This window comes from Rhipicephalus microplus, chromosome 9, assembly GCF_043290135.1.
Source record: "Rhipicephalus microplus isolate Deutch F79 chromosome 9, USDA_Rmic, whole genome shotgun sequence".
In the NCBI taxonomy this organism is placed as follows: Eukaryota; Metazoa; Arthropoda; class Arachnida; order Ixodida; family Ixodidae; genus Rhipicephalus; species Rhipicephalus microplus.
Genome location: NC_134708.1, coordinates 22,950,438 through 22,970,617, shown reverse-complemented (window position 1 = coordinate 22,970,617; position 20,180 = coordinate 22,950,438). Strand labels below are relative to the sequence as shown.

The 20,180-nt window shown below is 45.8% G+C and overlaps 1 protein-coding gene across 3 annotated transcripts in view; it reads right to left on the bottom strand.

Annotated features, from left to right (window-relative positions):
- Positions 1 to 11,312: 11,312 nt before the first annotated feature.
- Positions 11,313 to 20,180, bottom strand: part of LOC119163605 (uncharacterized) — a 67,420-nt gene continuing 58,552 nt past the window's right edge. For all 3 annotated transcript variants that reach the window (XM_075873314.1, XM_075873315.1, XM_075873316.1), the window contains one exon: positions 11,313 to 19,152. In XM_075873314.1, the coding sequence (XP_075729429.1) occupies positions 18,117 to 19,152 (1,036 nt within the window). In that variant the 3' untranslated portion in view covers positions 11,313 to 18,116. The remainder of the gene's footprint in view (positions 19,153 to 20,180) is intronic.

Genomic DNA, 20,180 nt, shown 5'->3' with positions numbered 1-20,180 from the left:
AAAAAAATACAAACTGCTGCCTTCTTAAAGCGAATTTGTGAATTCAGAAAACTTTAGTTAGGTTTTAACTGTTGTAAAATATAATCTGCAAGCAAGACGGGTATCGGAGCTTTTTGATACAAAACATTGTTAGCACTGAATTTTGGCACGCCTAAACAACTTCGAAGAGCGTCCCACTCTAAGATAATCAAATAGTTTATATGGTATGCTGGTCCACCAGGGAATAGTACACAACCGAATTCAAGAATCGTACGAACATAGATGCAGTAATTCATGATTTCTGCAAAAAAGAGAAATATTAACTATATCAACTGGCACATTCAATGGAAAAACTATTATAGCACATTTAGTAACGTTCAGTTTCATATGACTATCATGAAACCAGGTTTTCAACATTGCCAAATATAACTGTAATGTTGAATGTAGTAAATGATTATCAAGTCAGATGCAAAAAACGCAATGTCCTCTGCATATACATATACTTGTACCCTAGTGCACTGCGGTATCGAACTTGACAGAAGGTTAAATAAAACTGGCGATTGAACAGAACCCTGAGGTCTGCCACTGAGCGAAAATTTGCCTATGTCTTTGCTTCAAAGAACCACGAAGGACCACGCGTTTGAATAGGCATCTTGCCCACACCACAGAAATCTTTTCTTCGCTTCACTTTTGCGTATCCCCACCCACTATCCCTTGTCACCGTGGATTATGGCACGGGCTGCGCCACGTAGCTGGAGAGAGACAATGGCAGAGTAGGGAGCATGGCTGAAATGAGGTGCAGGTGTAGTCGCTGTCACTGCGCGTGCCTTCAGTGTGACAACAGAATATATATATATATATATATATATATATATATATATATATATATATATATATATATATATATATATATACACCTGTTACTTATATATATAAGGGAAATAAGTGTATAGCTAAGGGATCGTTTTTCCGTGTTTTTGACACAATATTAATGAGATCTAAACAGACAGTAATGCCAAGGAATGTACAGGGGAAGTTATTAGAACCAATGGATTGTAAATAAGAAAGAAAAGTGGGTGAAAAATAACCAGCCGTGAGCAGGAATCGAACCTACGACCTTCGAATAACGCGTTCGATGCTCTAACCACTGAGCTACCACAGCGGCCTGTGCTTGCATTGACGGCTTGCATTGACCACGATTCGAATATCAGCACCATCCCCTTGAGCCAGTGTGGTTCCTAGACCCTCTGGGCCCGCATCAACAGTGATACGAGTTGTCTTCTTGCTGTCGAAATAGGCCAGAGCACGGCTACCTGTGAGAGCCTCCTTTAGCTTGTCAATAGCTGCTTGGTGGGCATCTGTCCATTCCCATTCGACATCTGTTCTTGTGAGCTTGAAACAGGTGCTGTCAGCTTTGCCAAATTAGGTATGAATCTACCGCAGTATGTGATCATGCCCAGGAAGCTCCTCACTTCTGATGGGTTGTTTGGTGATGACATATCTACCACTGCCTGGATCTTTGTAAGGTCGGGCCTGATGCCAGTTGATGAAAAGATGTGCCCGAATTAAGAATTTCAATTCGGACTGAGAGAAGCAACATTTCTTAGGGTTGAGTGTCAGTCCACAGCTATCAAGGCGTTGCAGTACCATCTTTACGCTGTCATTGTGTTCGTTTACAGTTTTCCCGCATACAAGAATGTCGTCGCTAATGTTGATGACTCCTGGGATGCCTGCAATGACCTGTCTAATTGTGTTTTGTAACAGCTCTGCTGCGGCATTGATTCCAAAGTCCAGGCGCTTGTATCGTTATAATCCAACAGGTGTTGTGAAAGTTGTGATGTACCTCAATTGTTCATGTGGCACTGGTTGTTGATAGCCATCATTCAGGTCAAGTTTTGAAAAGACTGATGCACCAGTCAGGCTAGTAACAAGGTCTTCTAATGTTGGAGATGCATGCCGTTCTCTTGTTATGGCTTGATTGGCACAACGCATATGTCCACACACAATCGAACGACACCAGGCGAGTGTGGTTTGGGCACCACGACAATCGGAGACACCCATGTGGTGGAGCCAGTTGTCTTCTCATTTACATCAAGCCCTTCAAGCTGTTCAATCTCCTCTATGACTGCATCTCGAATGCTGAATGCGATGGGTCTCAGCTTTTGCGCTGTCGGAGGGGCACTCTTGTTAATGTGTAGCTTCACTTCAATTCCTTGAAGTTTCCCTAGTCCTTCAAACAATCTGGGATGCTTGTCCTGAATGCTCTGAAGGGTTGAGATTTTGCACAAAATGGATACAAGTCCAAGGGCTTCAGCAGATTTGAAACATAGAAGGGGCTCACTTGGTGTGCTCGTGACCAACACTGTGTCTTGGAGCTGGGTGCACTTGTAGGACACTTGGCACGTGAATTTGCCAACTAAGGGGAGCTCACTTTTTGATCCATAGGCAAAGACTTTTGACGGTGGGCCACTCAAGGTTGATTGACGTGGTATAGCATCGCATGTCTCTTGATGCATCGCATGTCTCTTGATCGCATGATGTTCACTGTTGCTCCCGTGTCCACGATGAATTCAACTCGTGATTGTTGAGGGACCCTGTTACTCGCGGGGCTTTGTCATTGACTCATATTGCAAAGGCCTCGTCGTAGTCCGTGCTCTGGTACACCAATCGGTGTACAGTGTCTCGGTGTTGGCTCTTTCCCCTGCAGACTGCAGCGATGTGGCCGCGTTTTTTCATGCCGGGCAGGTTGTGTTTGCTGTGGTTGTGTCTGCCGCGTTCGTAGGGCCATGGTCCACCGCAGTTGAAACACTTCCTATCTCGTTCTGTGGACGTGCTCTGCAATGGTTTGTGTACTGATGCAGATTTACAATGCTTAGGCCGACGTCCCACTTGGTTAACCTCCGCGGTCGTTGCCGTTTGCATGCATGTCTTTTAGCTGTCTTGAGGTTATTTCGTAAGTGCGTCCTTGAATAAGAAGTTGTTGCAGGGTAGCATTGGTTTGGAGTGCGAAACGTCGAAGTTTCGTGGACGTAGCGCCCAGCACGATCTGCGACTTGTTTTCCGAGTCGACGTCGGGAAACGAGCAGTATCTTGCCATGGAGCGCAGGCGTGTATAAAAGTCGTCTATTGTCTCGCCATCTTGTTGGGTCGATCTTCTGAAGTTGAAGATTTCGTACTCACGGTTAACTTTCGGCGTGAAATAATCGTGCAGCCGTTTCTTGAACTGCTCGTACTCGTCTGGCTGGTCGGCGGCTGCTGTAGCGGCATTGCTGCTGGAGGCTGTTGAGCTCGCTGGAGCAACCGGGGTCAATGAGGCGTAGACGTCGTATGCTTTCTCGCAGATGTAGTGAAGGAACAGTGCCTTTTTCTGTGCATTGTTGACCTGCAGTGCCACCAGCAGGTTTACGAAATGGTCTATCCACCATCGCCATCGATCGCCAATTGCCGCTGGTGCTGTGTTCCGGTCGAAAGGCGGGAAAAACGGCAAAGACGGAGCGAGCGCCATGTGGTCTCTCACGCTATGAGCAATGTGGGGCGCCGAGAGTGCGTTTCTTGCGTTGAGACGCGTGCCGTAGCCAGGGCGTTAGCCTGGGTACACCGCAGTTCGGCTTACGAACGGATGGCATGGTCCGAACATCCTCGTCGCCATTTGTCGTGTCTTGAATATTGTCATGTGGTCGTGACGTGGCCGAAGACAGGATACTTTGCGTTGGAATTTAACTGTTTATTTGGGCGAACCTGTGCCCGGTAAACGGAAAGTCCGATTACAGTAGCAGTCTTGGACTGATAGCGGCGAACGGAGCGTCGGCCGTCGATAAACTACTACAGTCCGGAAGCTTCTCGAAAACTGCAGGCGCGGTTTGCGCTGAGAATTGTGTAGTGTTTTGGGACGATAACAAAAATTGGGAAATGGAACATGGCACTGCCCCCTCTGAAAAAGGCATCGTCCCGATGCTTTAACTAAAGATGAAGGTACAACAATACTGCAAGAAAGTACAATGAATAAATTACGATACAATAATAATACAAAAAAAAACACTGCTTCAGTTTGTTAACGCGCATGAAACGGCTTGAGGCGCGCGACATGGCCGACTTCAGGTCGCGATCGGCGTCGTTGAGAGTTCGTGATGCCGTCAGGGACAACCTCGTAATCAAGTGGGCCGAGACGTCGAACCACCCTGTACGGTCCGAAGTACAGTCGCAGAAGCTTTTCACTTAGTCCACGTCGGCGTATCGGCGTCCACACCCAAACACGTTCACCGGGCTGGTATTCCACGAAGCGTCGTCGAAGATTGTAACGGCGGCTGTCGGTCGTCTGTTGATTCTTGATACGGAGACGCGCGAGTTGTCGGGCTTCTTCGGCGCGTTGAAGGTACTCACTCACATCGAGGTTTTCTTCGTCGGTGACGTTGGGTAACATGGCATCGAGCGTCGTTGCCGGGCTCCTTCCGTAGACCAATTCGTATGGAGATATTTGCGTCGTCTCCTGCACCGCCGTGCTGTATGCGAAGGTCACGTACGGAAAAATGGCGTCCCACGTCTTGTGTTCGACATCGACGTACATTGCCAGCATGTCGGCGATCGTCTTGTTAAGCCGCTCGGTGAGGCCGTTGGCCTGTGGGTGGTACGCTGTCATCCGGCGGTGGTTTGTCTGACTGTATGCCAAGATCGCTTGAGTTCAGTCGGCAGTAAATGCCGTTCCTCTGTCGGTGATAAGGACCTCGGGGGCGCCATGACGTAGGACGATATTTTCGACGAAGAAATTAGCTACCTCGGATGCACTGCCTTTTGGCAGGGCTTTTGTCTCGGCGTAACGGGTGAGGTAGTCGGTAGCTACCACGATCCACTTGTTTCCGAAAGCCGGCGTCGGGAACGGCCCCAGTAGGTCCATACCAATCTGCTGGAAAGGTCGGCAAGGTGGTTCAATTGGCTGCAGAAGTTTCGCTGGCCTTGTCGGCGGTGTCTTGCGTCGCTGACAGTCTCGGCATGTCCTCACATAACGAGTGACGTAGGTGGTAAGACGTGGCCAGTAGTACCTTTCTTGTATCCTCGCGAGCGTGCGAGAAACACCGAGGTGCCCCACCGAGGTGCCCTGCTATCGCCGCCTGAACAAAATCACAAGAAAGGACGTGTACCCTCTCCCACGAATAGACGATTCACTTGATCGGCTCCATAACGCCAAGTACTTTTCGTCAATGGAACGTGGCAATATTCACGAACGAAAAAGGCCGTGGACGCCGCCATGAGCTTCAAGACCACACTAGGGTAGCCACCCTAACCACACCACACTTTATTTTCCCTTTCCGTTTTCGGCTTGGCTAGCCATTAGATTCTGGGACGTTTTAGCTCGGCTACACTACAACAGCTCTAAAAGATGCACGCAGCAAACCTTTCCTTTTTTCCAGATAAATGTTCCCTGGTGCATTTGCTTTCCTGCAGTACATGTCAAAAAGCAGTGGAAAAATTTACGGCCCTTATCATCTATGATAAGGGTCAACTTTTGTCTGACGTCACAGCTCGAAACGATGCACGCAGCATGCGTATTTTCCGAGCTTAATGTACCATGGTACGTTTGCTTTCCTGAAATATATATGAAAAAGCAGTCGAAAAAGTTGCGGCCCTTATCACCCATGATAAGGCTAAACTTTTGTCTGACGTCACAACTCAAAACAATGCACCCAGCCTAAATTAAATGACTTGTTTCTATGTTGGAGCCACTATAAATGCATTGATTTATCAATTCGGGGGAAGTTTCTCATGTTTCATTCTAGGCCATATGCGATTTGGAAAGATACAAAAGACGAAGACCAGCGTAACTATGCGGGATGAATGACATACCATGCCAGAGTGGCTGGGAGTTTGAAGGGGCCCCCGAAACACTTTGTCAAGTAACCACGGAATTAATTCACTGGAATAGCTCATTGTTTCACGAACTCAACGACACAAGAGTCCGTTTAGTGCGAGTGGAATTACAAAGGTTTGTCGCGCGCTGCATTGCATTCTCTCGTCCTGACGAAAGCGCTGGAAGCTAAGCAGGGAGGGATGGGAGGGGCTAACAAAACACGTCATCCGCGCCTCGTCACCTTGAGCACTTTCTTTTTTTCTTTGAATGCGCAGCTTTTTCAGTGTGATCGCGCGCGCACGTGTGGACAAGTCATGACCTCTTGCGGCGATCTCTGTAACGAGCTAGCGCGCCATGTTCACAACAGCCAATGGCTGATAGATGGGTAATTCACGTGTGATTTTTGGGCACTTTCCGCCATTTGCCGAGAGAAGAGAAAGCAATTTTAGCAGAACTTGGTAATTTATTGTGAATTCCAGGCGGCGTGCTGTGTTATAATATTTGGCTCACGTGTTGTCGGGAGCCTCTACTACCAATCGGCAGCGTTTTTGACCATGCTTAAAAAGTGCTGCAGGGCCCCTTCAAGTGTTCGATTCATAACCAAGAGGTTGGTGGTTCGAATCTAGTTGGCCTCATTTCCAACTAGAATTAGTTAGAGCCTCTAAAATTGTATTATATGAACCATTTGTCACACTCCACCTTGTGCCAACCTGTCGGCATAGGAACCCGGGGCATCACGGTTCTATACCGCTTTAGTGTGGGTTCCCTGATTCAGTAAATCCATTTTTTTGCAGGGAAAAAAAAACCCAGCTCTCGATGATTAACGAGGGCTGGTCGTCAGGGCCCGGAAGGCGATTGCGGCCAGAGGATTCCTGGAATGAGGGACCATCCCACCTAGGGTGACCTCAAGCTCGTGAGCTCAGGAGTACTGTTTCGAGACAGCATTGGCCGGAATGGGCACTCTCCTTGAGACGAAAGAACATGAGCGTAGGCATATTGGTATTCCATCTTAACTCTGGGTGCACGTTAAAGAACCCCAGGTGGTCGAAATTTCCGGAGCCCTCCACTAAGGCGTCTCTCATAATCATATGGTGCTTTTGGGAAGTTAAACCCTACATATCATTCCATCTTAACCGCTCTAGAGCACAGGCATGTACAAGACACTGAGGTAGACGCGTCGTACCACAATCTATTGTCCTTTCTGTGTGCCATAGCAGTTAAGATCCTTTGAATAACCGGGGAAGGGGCGAGCGACTCCCTCGCCCCTCCGTTCTAGCTTTCATGATGGGGAACTCACCTTTAATACGAGCAAAAGAGCGTGTCCGAACCCAGCGTGCAGCTACTCGCCGGAGCGTTCGAATACCGGAAGATGAAACCCGTCGCCGCGTACGTTATTCTGAGGCAAAGATTCAAACCACCGAGGTACCGCCACACCTGACGACACGCCAAGACAGGAAGCTTCAAGGACCACGTCACGGTAACCTATCGGGATCATGATATCGTGACGAATTCTCACGATAAAAATAATGGTGATGATTCCTCGCGTGATAATCGTATGCATACTTTTAATAACAATCCAAAATTTGAGCCCAACACGTTTACTTGGCGGGTGAAGCACAGCGCAAAGATACCAAGGACGAAGGAAACGTGGTACACTGGACGAGCGCTGTCATGTGCTCGTCAGTGTACAGCGCTCGTCCGTTACAGTTACAACGGTCATCCAGTTGCTCGTCAGTTACAGAATCATCCCAGTATGCCGTGTTTTATTCGTGCTCGTCCTCTCGCGCTGTCTTTCTCCCTCCAAGCATGCACCAACTTGTGCAAATCAAAGCCTTGGTTTAAATTTGCAGTAACTAATTGGGGATACAATTTTCAGCTGCCCGACAAATCGGCGAAGAACAGGGCGAAGTATATGGTGTGGCCATGTTCAACATGGAACGGTACTACCTGGACCAGTACCCGGTCTGCCCGCCGCTCAATTAGAGCGCATTCAAGCTACCAAAACCAGCAAACCCGACGATTGTTTCTTAAGGAGCGATGACCCGTATCTACGTCGAGAGAGATAAGGGTGTGAGATAAGGGAAAACTATGTGGATATGGCCAGAATTGAACTGAGCAGTACCCGACGCGTTCAGCAACTTCTTGCTGTCAGTGCATGCTATTAAACGAATGATACAGGCGTTGTGCCGGCAGTGTGTGGACCTGGCTGGTAATTATTGATGTCGGAGTCGATTAACAAGAAATCGGATACCTGAGCAGTTATCTCTCACGTAGGCCACCACACGTGTCACACTGATAGGGTATCGCCTCTTGACTGGGTAACCGCAGATCTTTCTACACGTCTTTTTCACTACTGCGAGGCTTTTTCAGTTGTTAGTCTGCGTTTGTGGTACGTGTCTTGACTTTAATCTGGTGTCCATGTTTTCCAGGCTCAGTCTCTGTAACATACCAAGTTTTTATCTGAAGGAGAAATGAATGAGCAGAATGTAGGAGCGACAAACACGACCGTATTTCTAGACATTAGAGCGTTTTAGTTTGAAGTTTTTACGGCCCGCTCTGGTCAGAGTGGGCCAGCTAAGCTACAGCGCACGCATTTTCTCTATTTACCCGTTATCCATTCAGGAGCGGCACTTCCGCGCTTGCTGCGCCCTCTGGCAAACGTCAACCTAGTTAGATGAAATTAAACACCATATTGTCACTTTCCCGAAGTAAAACGAGTATGCAAGACTCACTTGTTCACGAAGTATGCAGACTTGCTCTTACGATGTGTTACCAGCCGATTTCATTGAAAAAAATAAAAAGGTAAAGCGTCGACTTGAATGTAACCCCGCCATAGTCGGCGAGGGTACATTTCAGAGCTAGTTCAATCCGTTTGGACACCGACGCCCCAGCGTTGTTGACGTGAGCTGTGCGGTCGATCTGCTTTACTTCATATAAATTTCCTTCATTCGGCAACTTGAAGTAAGTACAAATATCCGTCCACGTGAAGGCGATTACACGGCTTGCGCTGCACACACGAACGTGAAGCCATCGTGCACGGGATAAGCACGTGCTCAGGAAAAAAGATGACTAGGGGTTAACATACAATGAAAGCGAGAAAAATCGGCCTAATTTTTTGTCCAAAGGACTAAAAAAACTCCCCTGAGGATGCAGCCCGCAGCATATCTTCATCATCATCATCATCATCATCATCATCATCATCATCATCATCATCATCATCATCATCATCATCCTGACTACGTCCACTGCAGGACAAAGGCCTCTCCCATGTTCCGCCAGTTAACCCGGTCCTGTGCTTGCTGCTGCCAATTTATACCCGCAAACTTCTTAATCTCATCTGCCCACCTAACCTTCTGTCTCCCCCTAACCCGCTTGCCTTCTCTGGGAATCCAGTTAGTTACCCTTAATGACCAGCGGTTATCCTGACCACGCGCTACATGCCCAGCCCATGTCCATTTCTTCTTCTTGATTTCAGCTATGATGTCCTTAACCCCCGTTTGTTCCCTAATCCACTCTGTTCTCTTCTTGTCTCCTAAGGTTACACCTACCATTTTTCTTTCCATTTCTCACTGCGTCGTCCTCAATTTAAGCTGAACCCTCTTTGTAAGTCTCCAGGTTTCTGCTCCGTAGCTAAGTACCGGCAAGATACAGCTGTGATATACCTTTCTCTTGAGGGATAGTGGCAATCTACCTGTCATAATTTGAGAGTGCTTGCCAAATGTGCTCCACCCCATTGTTATTCTTCTAGTTACTTCAATCTCGTGGTTCGGCTCCGCGGTTATTACCTGCCCTAAGTAGACATAGTCTTTTACAACTTGAAGTGCACTTTTACCTATCTCGAAGCGCTGCTCTTTTCCGAGGTTGTTGTACATTACTTTAGTTTTCTGCAGATTCATTTTAAGACCCACCTTTCTGCTCTCCTTGTCTAACTCCGTAGTCATGAGTTTCAATTCATCCCCTAAGTTAGTCAGCAATGCAATGTCATCGGCGAAGCGCAGGTTACTAAGGTACTCTCCATTAACTCTTATCCCTAACTGTTCCCATTTTAGGCTTCTGAGAACCTCCTGTAAGCACGCGGTAAATAGCATTGGGGAGATTGTGTCCCCCTGCCTTACACCCTTCTTGATTGGTATTCTGTTGCTTTATGAAGCACTATGGTAGCAGTTGATTCCCTGTAGATTTCTTCCAGGATGTTTATATATACTACATCGACGCCCTGATTCCGCAGTGTCTGCATGACGGCTGATATTTCTACTGAATCAAACGCCTTCTCGTAATCTATGAAGGCTATGTATAGTGGTTGGTTATATTCTGAGCATTTCTCTATTACCCGATTGATAGTATGAATGTGGTTGATTGTTGAGTAGCCTGTTCGAAATCCTGCTTGTTCCTTTGGTTGATTGAGTTCTAATGTTTTCATTACTCTGTTAGCAATCACCTTTGTAAATAGTTTGTATACTACAGAGAGCAAGCTAATCGGCCTGTAATTCTTCAAGTCCTTGTCATCTCCTTTCTTATGTATTAAGATGATGTTAGCGTTCTTCCAAGACTCTGGTACTCTTCCTGTCAGGAGACACCTCGTAAACAGGGTGGCTAGTTTTTCTAACACAATCTGTCCTCTATCTTTCAGCAGATCTGATGTTACCTGATCCTCACCAGCAGCTTTGCCTCTTTGCATGCTCTCCAAAGCTTTTCTGACTTCTTCTATCATTACTGGTGGGGTGTCATCTGGGTTACTGCTAGTTCTTATAGTATTAAGGTCGTGGTTGTCTCGGCTACTGTACAGATTTCTGTAAAACTCCTCCACTATATTAACTATCCTATCCATATTGGTAGTTATTTTGCCTTCTTTGTCCCTTAGTGCATACATCCGATTTTTGCCCATCCCACGTTTCCTCTTCACTGCTTTGACGCTTCCTCCGTTTTTCAGAGCGTGTTCAATTCTCTCCATATTATACCTTCTTACATTGGATACCTTACGCCTATTAATCAACTTCGAAAGCTCTGCCAGTTCTATTTTGTCTGGTGTACTTGAGACTTTCATGATTTGACGCTTCCTGATGAGATTCTTCGTTTCCTGGGAAAGCTTCCCAGTGTCGCAGCATATAGAGGCCACAAAAGAAAGGATAATTGTGTACTATTAGTTTAATGTTGCGTGAAAATGCGTAAATGTGATAAAAATATTACTAGAAAAATTGCAACCTGTCAAGCACGCTCGGAAGCGTTATCTGCCTTTGTAATGTAGCTAGGTCAATATTGTCCCCCAATTCATTTGCTTCGTGATGTACGTAGATACGTATTCTACTTTTCTTACACGTATTTTTGCGTACCATATCATCCATTGTATTTTTAACGATCATCTGTATGCTCCAGCTGTATGTTTTTATAAGACACCTGGGAAGCAGTGAAGTACCGGTTCCTTTCGTTTCCAATCTTCTCAGCCACGCGACAAGGCGTCTACAAAAATAGAAAAACACACACATGAAAGAAGTAACCCAACCATTTACAATGTATTTTTCTCGAATTTCCTTCGTATACACAATGCGACGGAATCGACTGATGACGTGCAAAAGGTTTCGTTTCTCTTCTTGAATACAAGACGTGAACGCGAACTCGTGGCTACAAAGTCCCGGATTAAAACGCAGAAAAAAACAAAAAAGCCGAGTCTGAAAAACTGATCACTCCAAACTAGTTCGCTAGCACAATGTGCACATAATCTGGGTAGAGGTGCGATAGTAAACGTTGAAAAAGCTCAAATATCAACTTTCATACTCATCTTATCCACGTCCAAACATTTGTGAAATACAGGTATTGTCAAACACTCCTATTCTCGGACGTTATGAGCAATTGTAAGCTTTACTGTACGTCGTAGTGATGAAAAAAAAAAAAAGAAAGCTAAGACGAAAAAGTGATTTCACAAGTTCGTCAATTCACGTATGCGTCCATACACACCTATATTTCTTTGAGCTTTTTTCAAAATGTCCCGCATCAGATTCACAAAGCACCAAGTTTCTATTATATACCATGAACATTCGACATTCTTTCATAGTTTAATTTTAACAGTTTTAACGAATGCGGTTTGCTTAAGCTTTTAACCTTTTTTACTCTCCAAAATACATGACCTCATCAAAAGTTAATGTGCCTGAACGTATATAATTCCGTATTAAGAAAATGAGCACGATTTTCGATGAATATTAGTTTCAGCGATGTAATTAACATCGGCTGTTTGTGTATTAAATTTACTCAATGTGGGAAAAAAATCGGCATACATATTCACTTCTTCGGAAGGTATCCAAATGCTTCAACAAACGAAGTGAAACCGCCGCACTCAAGATCAATATTTTGATATTCTGTTGATCTGCAATTCTAGGAAATGGTGCAGTCGTTGCTACTAATTTCGTAAAAAGATGTCCATGTGCAGACATGTTGAATTTATAAGCAGTGCTGGGTAGTATGCAAGTTACATTATAAATGATGCGTGGAAATTTAACATTTTAACTGGCCTGCTTACTTTATGCACCTGCTGTTCATGTTGTGCCTGGAATAGCGACGCCATTCATGGCAGCTAGCGTGATTTATTTAAGCTCTTCGGAGAAATGGACTGAGTCGTCGCCTGTGAAAACAGCTTTGCTGCCTTGATTTCCGAGACACCACTCTTGATTTTCGCAGTGCCGTCCCTTTTTCTTTAATGACTAATGAAAAGTGCTGTGCAATATGGTGACGCTGTGGAAGCAAATGTTCTCGGGCTTGACGTTCGCGGCGTGAAGTCGACGCGGTATCTCATCTTGTGATATGATGACCTTATTCATAACGACGATCGTTCTAGCGCGATATCAGAACACGACAAAGGAACAAGAAGAAGAGTGCTCATCTTGTCCCTTTGTCGTCGTTCTGATATCGCACTATACCAATCGTCATGTCATACAAACTAGCCCAAACCACCACGCTCTCAACTTATTCACAAGGCAGGAATGAGCACACCTACATTGTTTGGGCATTTTGTAACAATGGCAACGGCGAGTGATGTTTTCGCTGTGTTTAGAGAAATACATGTATACATGGCACATTACACGCCGCAACAGTATCAACAATATCAACATCAGACAACGCGTGGATCACAGCGATTATCAAAAGGCCAGAGGATTAAGGAACACTTGGGGCAAGGGCTGAACTTGGATTTTCATACCTTCTAGGACAATTCGGACTTCGTATTGCTAAGAGAGGAGTGTCTATTGAGGCCTCTGTGCATCAGAACATGTGTAAATAAGTTATAGGATGTGTATATAGAACCAACTGCATGTGCTGTAAGGTGAAAGCTAGAGATACTTAATTGAAGGAATGATTAGACATATTTGTTTGAAGGAATGATAGGATGATCATGTGTCAGTTTGCTTTGTGGACACGATAAGAAGGGCACAGAAAAAGAGTCACAAACGCAGACACTGATAAAATACAAAGAGTCTAAAGCACATTGGGATTACCACATACACTCCAACGTTGCCTAGAATATTTAGCTCATCCGACACGCAGTTCACAGCCAACTTCAGCAGTTAGCATACAGTCACATCACACAAGTCACTACAATTCGCCAAGCATCAAGGTGGCACTTTTTCTGCACAATGTTTACAAATGCTCTGCTACAAAAAAGTTCAGAAATTCTTCCGGCCTAAGAATTTACGTGTATCACATCCTATAAGATGAAGTCCGCAAGATAGTCACAATAAACAGCGCTTGCTGAGGAAAACAGTGAATAGTGAGGAGGATAGTGAATTAGTGAGCAAGGTATTCTGGCAAGTTCTAGATGCTATGAATGAAAATTAAGGGTATTTTCATATTCTACAATCACCCTTATCATATAATGCAAAGAAACCAGGCCACTTTCAAATATTTTGTAAAGTGAGTAAAAACAACATTCAGTTTTAGAACTTCAATACCCATTCTTATAATCGACCATTCGTAACTTTCTCGTTCTTTGTCGATGACAGAATCAAACGGTTTAGGAAATGTTTACGAACTTGCAGTGTTTGTTCATTGCCGAAGAAATGTGCTCAAATAATATCAATGACAATAATTTTTTTTGAGTTTTCAGATGCGTTTGAAGCAGAGGCCGCAGTTTAGATTAACGCTTCACAAGCAGTTACAGTTTGTATCATAAGTGCGCAATAAGGTTACGAGACGGTTTGGCCAGCCGTGCGTTGCAACAAGTGCAATAATTTGCTAAGACTTCGGAATACTAAACTATAGCGTAGCATTCGGTCTCAACGGTTCATTTGCCTCACGTCTCTAACCGCTGATAATTCGACATTTCGTGACTAACACCGGCACTTCATCACATGTCGATAAATGATGCATTCGGACTCTCAAAATAAAGCCTTAAAGTGTGGGTATTAGTACATTGGCCTAGAGTGCAAACTTTGCATACGATTCCCAATAAAGATGTTTTTCTAAACGGCATCACGCCTTAAATGAAATCGTTTTTTCAAATTACCTGGCAAAGTTTCGCGAGGTTTTCGGATATGCTGCCGACATATAATAAAAGAATATAGTTTCACAGAAGCCCGGTAGCGCCACTTGTTCCTCGTTCTCGGTAAAAGGTAGAACAGGTGAACAAGCAGACAACCTATGCATATTCACCTCTGAGAAACTAAAACATACTGTCGTGCCTTTTTTAGCTGCCTTGGATTTAAAAATCGAGAGTACATTCAAACATCACATTCTACGCATACAAAGACGGTCACTTGTATTATTGGCACGCACAGGTGTACGTATATTGGGCCGTCTCTTTAGCGTTGCGCTAGAGATATACGATTTTTTGTTATGCAATACAGGCACTGGTAATGCGAATACATGTAGCGTTTCGGGTATTGCACGTGCGTGAAATGCTGTCAGAAAAAATTCGCACTCTGGAAAGGCGCAGTAATAACAACACGAAGATAAATAAAAAATGATAAAAGAGAACATACAAATGCTGTGTAAGCAGCAGAACGAACTACAGCGGCTTCTTACTCTATATTTAGCCTAGTCTGTGATAACAAAAGCACATCATCTCTGATCAGCTGTTTGACCAGACAGCCACATTTTTTTAACGCGAACCCCAGGCATATACTGGCTCCACGTTTGCCACTAGGACTCATGAAAGCTTCCGGTACAGATATTCAAAGCATAAATGGGATGTACACATTTACCCGCTTGTACACGCACTCTTCGTATAAGCTGCCATCGCTTAGCAACCGAGCGTTAACACTTAGTCGGAGAGGATGCGCGTCTCAGCATGTGCATATTCGTCTGTCATTGTGTGCTTGATTTTGGCTGCCCCTTGCAGATAGTTCAACCCTCTTTCACTATCACGCGGTTGACCGCATCACCGCGCAAGCTTCAACGCTTCACTCATTGGCAGGAGAACACTGGGGTACACGTAGAAGAAGTTGGATATGTTGTATGATGTGAACGGCTGTTCTAGTATACTAGAGGCTAGCGTTGGCTCGCCTCGCTGTGCTATTGGTCAGCCCTTAAACAGTGATCGTGACGACAAACTGAAGAAAGGTTCGGCACTTAACCTTATCTTTTTATGAAATGACAAAAAAGGAAGCAAGCTACTGATCAAATCTCGGTCCTTTGTACATTCTTTGTTTGAAAGACATCATTACACTTCTCCAACGTCAGGCTAGTCCTAAACCCTGTATAGCTCATTCGTCAAACAAGCGTGGACGTTTGCCAGAAAAATTTGAATATATGAAATAACGCGAGACTTGAAGATGATGACAAGATTACGCGGTTGTGATTAACGGTTGCAAGTGTTTTCTCACGTTTACGGAAGCATTAAGACAGTGGTTTTGAATGAGAAATGACTCATAGGTGGGCTGCCAAACTACTAAGGTGACAGCAGGCTTCGGGAATATTGAGTTCACTTCTTGTAGGGGACATGACAGTCGTAATAAAATTAAATAGATTTCTCCTTCAAACGTGTCTGGGCTTTCTTTGTGCATCCCGATTATTTATTTGTCTCAAGGTGTTCTCTTATAAGACAATAATTATCGAAAGCTCGAGTTTCAGCAATGCTTGGCAACTAGTCTTTTAAAATCGGAGAAAGACGTTTGCTTTTTGACAGTGACACAAGCTTCAACGTTGCATTATCTTATTTGGGTATGTACGATGAGCTCGCGCATTCTGAGCACCCTGTGTATGAACACTGAGAGGTGAAACTATTCAGACGCTTGCCGGATTGTTTTACGCCTGTTAAGTGACATAGAAAAAAGGTATAGCTAGATATTTTACTATTAGTACAGGACTTTAACCAGAATATCGGTCAATAGGTCTTGACGTGAAATGTATAGTTTGTTTACCAACGACATCGTGAAGCATTCTGCGATCATTCAACTATAGTATCAGTCGTGAACGCAGCTTCCCCTGTTTTCTTTAAGATATTGAGCACCGGACTTCAGCGTCTGTCTTGGGTACCTCGAAAAGAAAAAAAAAAAGACCTCAACGTGCAGCTGAACAGATCTGCTTATAAGAAAGATGTGTGTCATATATGAAGAAAAACGGGACCTGGTGAAGCGTGTATGAACTCCAGAGTAATGAAGCTGCTATGCACTTGATGGGAAATTAGGTCTATCTTTCACGGACACAGGACAACAATGTGAACCTGAAATCTGACACGCAGGCGAGTAATACATCTTAGTGCAGCTTAACACCTCTCAGCTGTAGTTGATCGTAGCGTAAGAATAAATGTAAGCTCCGGCTACAGTCTTGCCTATCCCACACAGAAAAAAAAATGCGTAGAAGCGGCATTCAATTGCATTTGTTCATTTCGGTGACGTCACCCTTCGCCTATTCTAGGCAGGCGCTTTTCTTATGCAGAGACTTTCATGTCGCTGGTTTTTGGTCAAAAAGCGGGAACGTCTTAACCGATTTCAGCAAGTACTTTGACATCGCTGTTGCAGAAAACGTAACATTTTAAGCAGGGGCGATTAGGTTTTACCTAACAACATGCGCAGTGCTTAAATCAGCAGCAAAAAGTCATTATGATAATAAGCAAAACCGCTTAGCACCACTTTCTTGACTGACAGGTGCAGAGTAGTTCTAGAGGCAGAGCTTGTATTTATGCTTAGGTTGCAATCAACTATGGATTACGGGCATGACACGGACATGGTGGTGAGACAAAACATGAAACACCGAAAGTGAATTCCGCATCACATAGAACACACCCTAAAACGGTTCTAAAACAGCGAATGACTGCAAACTGTCCTCGTAGAGTTGTGCAAAGATTCACTGCTGTGATTATGGTATGCACCAGAGGGCAGCACCATGGCACAAACTTGATCCTCTTAGGATTATAGCCGACGCTAAGGACGTGGTATGGCTACCGGCTGATGAGATCGAAGTATGTCACGTGGAAAAAAGCCCGACGTCCCTGTTGCCGCGCACGTCACATCACTCGCAAGTGGAGACGACTCACTGTGTTCTCTGGAATCGAGCTCGTACCATTCGGTTGTTTGTGGCAAGCTCCAACTGCGCCTGTCTGCTGCACAGGTTAGGTGTTTAGCTCAAATCACTTTCGTGTTCATACATATCGAACAGAACGCACTTATCCCCTTACAGATCTCCATTTGGGCAGAACGTATAGCGCTCCTTAATTCACAGCAGCCTTCTAAAGTAGTAATAGCATTCCTTCCGGACAGCGTTTACACTGGCAGTTACCGGTAGTGTTTCTATTCTTTTTTTTTGTCGTATGTAAGTTATAATATGCCCTGCGAACAAGCCGTCATCAACAAATGGTACTCTTGAGTGCGGCGTCAGCAACAGGCCTGTTAGCACATCATACATTATGTGCTTTTCAACCTTTTCCCCCTGGTCCACCTGCCTTTTGTGGCAGCCATTTGAGAGCCTGTTTTTTTTTTTCTTCAGAAAGACCCGAGTCTTCATGTTCGATCACCACAAACTACCTAGCCAGCTATTCACGAAGCTTTTACCAGCGCAGCTTAAGATGTAAGGGCTTGCTTGCTTGAATGAGCAGGTAGCTATTGTAACCATGAAACGTGATTACATAAAAGCATCATGTGCCTGTCCAATAAACTCAGTTGAAAGTTTTCGCTTGTGTTCGTCTAGTCCTTCATCCCAAGTGTTCGCATTTTAAGCGGTGCGCAACAAGGTGACGATGAATAGCTTAAGATGACTTGCCACGTCGAAGTACACGAATCCAAAGCACAATGGTCGAGCAGATTTCGAGATCAGAGACGTCTCTTAGTGCGAATGGCACCGTGTCCAGGCCACTTCATGAACAATCGGCTACCGTCTATGCGTCCGCCGAGCCGAAAGAGTGCGTGTCGAGCGCTTGCTGCTTCGTGAATGGGTGTCGTTTCATGGTCGCCGACTTGGTCGTCGTCAGGACCAAACCTCCTGTTCTGCTGGTGCCCGAAGCCTCGCTGTGGCTATGTCGTGGACTCGTGGTCGACGTCGACGAAGCGGTTGTCGAGGCGCGACGCATCGATGCCTCCGACTTCCGGGCGGGCGTCGAGGTCCGCGACTTGCGGGGCGACGTGTCAGACTCGGTAGAGCCATAGCTATCGCCGGACCCTACCTCGCTCTTGGACAACTTCCGGCTCGAAGCAGCGGACGACCGGCTGCCTTTCCGGCTACTCGTGCTCGGTGGCGAGATGGCCGCCGAGGCGTGGTGGTGGTGGTGATGCTTCTTCGTCCGGTCTTTAACCTTGAGCGTGACGGCACCTTCGGGAAAGTAGACGTCCATGGCCATGGAGCCGTGAGACGAGGACGACTGAGCTGGGTGGCTTTCTCCGAGAGCCGCAGGTACGTCGAGGACGGGGGGCGAGGCGCAGTCGACGGAGACGACCTTACGGTAGTCGTGTGGGGACACGTTGAACGGCCGAGGTCTCAGGAGTTGTGGGTTGGCCGGAGGCTTCAGGAAGCACTCGCGCTCGGCCTCTTCGCGTTTCTTGAGCGGAGACGTGGGCTCGCGGAAGGTCGGTGAACCGCCGCCGCTGCCACAGGTCAGTCCAAGCCCGACGACGTTGGGGTCGGACTGACACCGGTGCAATTTCTCGCGGGGACTTCCAGCGGTGGAACCTTCGGTGACGCCAGTACCTCCGCCACACGATGCGCCTCCTAGCGTACCGGCGCCGCCAGGTAGACGTCCGGACTCGAAGCTACTCTGCAGGTTCCTGCTGAAGCTGATGAGGGCACTGGTGACGGCCGACCGGTCTGCCTCAGTGACGGTCGAGTCATGACGGACGCCCGGAAGGAAGCGTTCCCAAGATACGTCGCTCGCACTGGTGCCCTGACAGCTGATCTCCGGTCTGGGGGCGACGTATGACCTGTGGTTTGTAGAAAGAACAAAGCGATTGCGAGCCAGTTGCATAATCGCGTTGAATCAAATTATTCTTTGCCCCTCTCTGCCAATCATTAGAATAAAACAGCCCCTTTTCAATATTTTTAGTCTGTCTTTGAAAGATGTAACCTTGTACAGAGGATGTCACTGAACTCAACGTTTCTACAAGTGTCATTGTTTTCCGAAGTAACTGAATATTAACTGACTTTGTTTCGACTGTGATCATATATATACATGATGGTTCAAGAAATCTGTCTACTATTATTAAAAAAAACTTAGAAAAAGGAGGTATCACCATGCTACCTGCCGCGTTCTCTTTACTGTGGCAGAAGGCATCTTCAGATGTGTAGAAACAATAATTACGGTAGTAATTATAAAAAGAACAAAATTAACGTTTAACCGGAGCAAATAAGAGGTTGAGTCAGTTGACGAATTTCAGCTTTTGCTGCAATTAGATCATAGCCATTTTGACATTTCTGAAAGGCCACCGCGGAGTGATGAACGGGCTAATTTAGCAGGCGAAACCGACACCGCTGCACCAAACAGCAGATGTACCAATGATTCGCTTAGAAAACGCGTTCAAGGACGATACTGTGACCTTGGCCGAAAATCAACATACTTCGTTGCGTGACAGCGTTTTCCTCTCGCATGGCTACTTATCGACGCTCGCTTATCCTCCTCCCCGGTTGCGAGGAAAACGACGTTTTCCCCAATTCGAGGAAAACAGCGCAGTAGCGCCCAAAGGAGGGCGATACAATGGCATTGTGCGGCATTACTTCGGACGTCGTCACAATATTTTTGCGATCTGTAACGTCATGACGACATCGTATGGTGACGCCGTCACGTGACGACGAGTTTTTGCATCACTCGTACCTGACGCCGCGGGACGCCAACGGTAATGTTTCGCGTTTGACGAGGCAGCTGAGGCTCGCGCCTTAACAGAGACGTCCAAGCAGCGATCACTATAGAGCGCAAGTCCAGGCAAAGAAACGAAATTTCGCTCTTGCGGGTGAA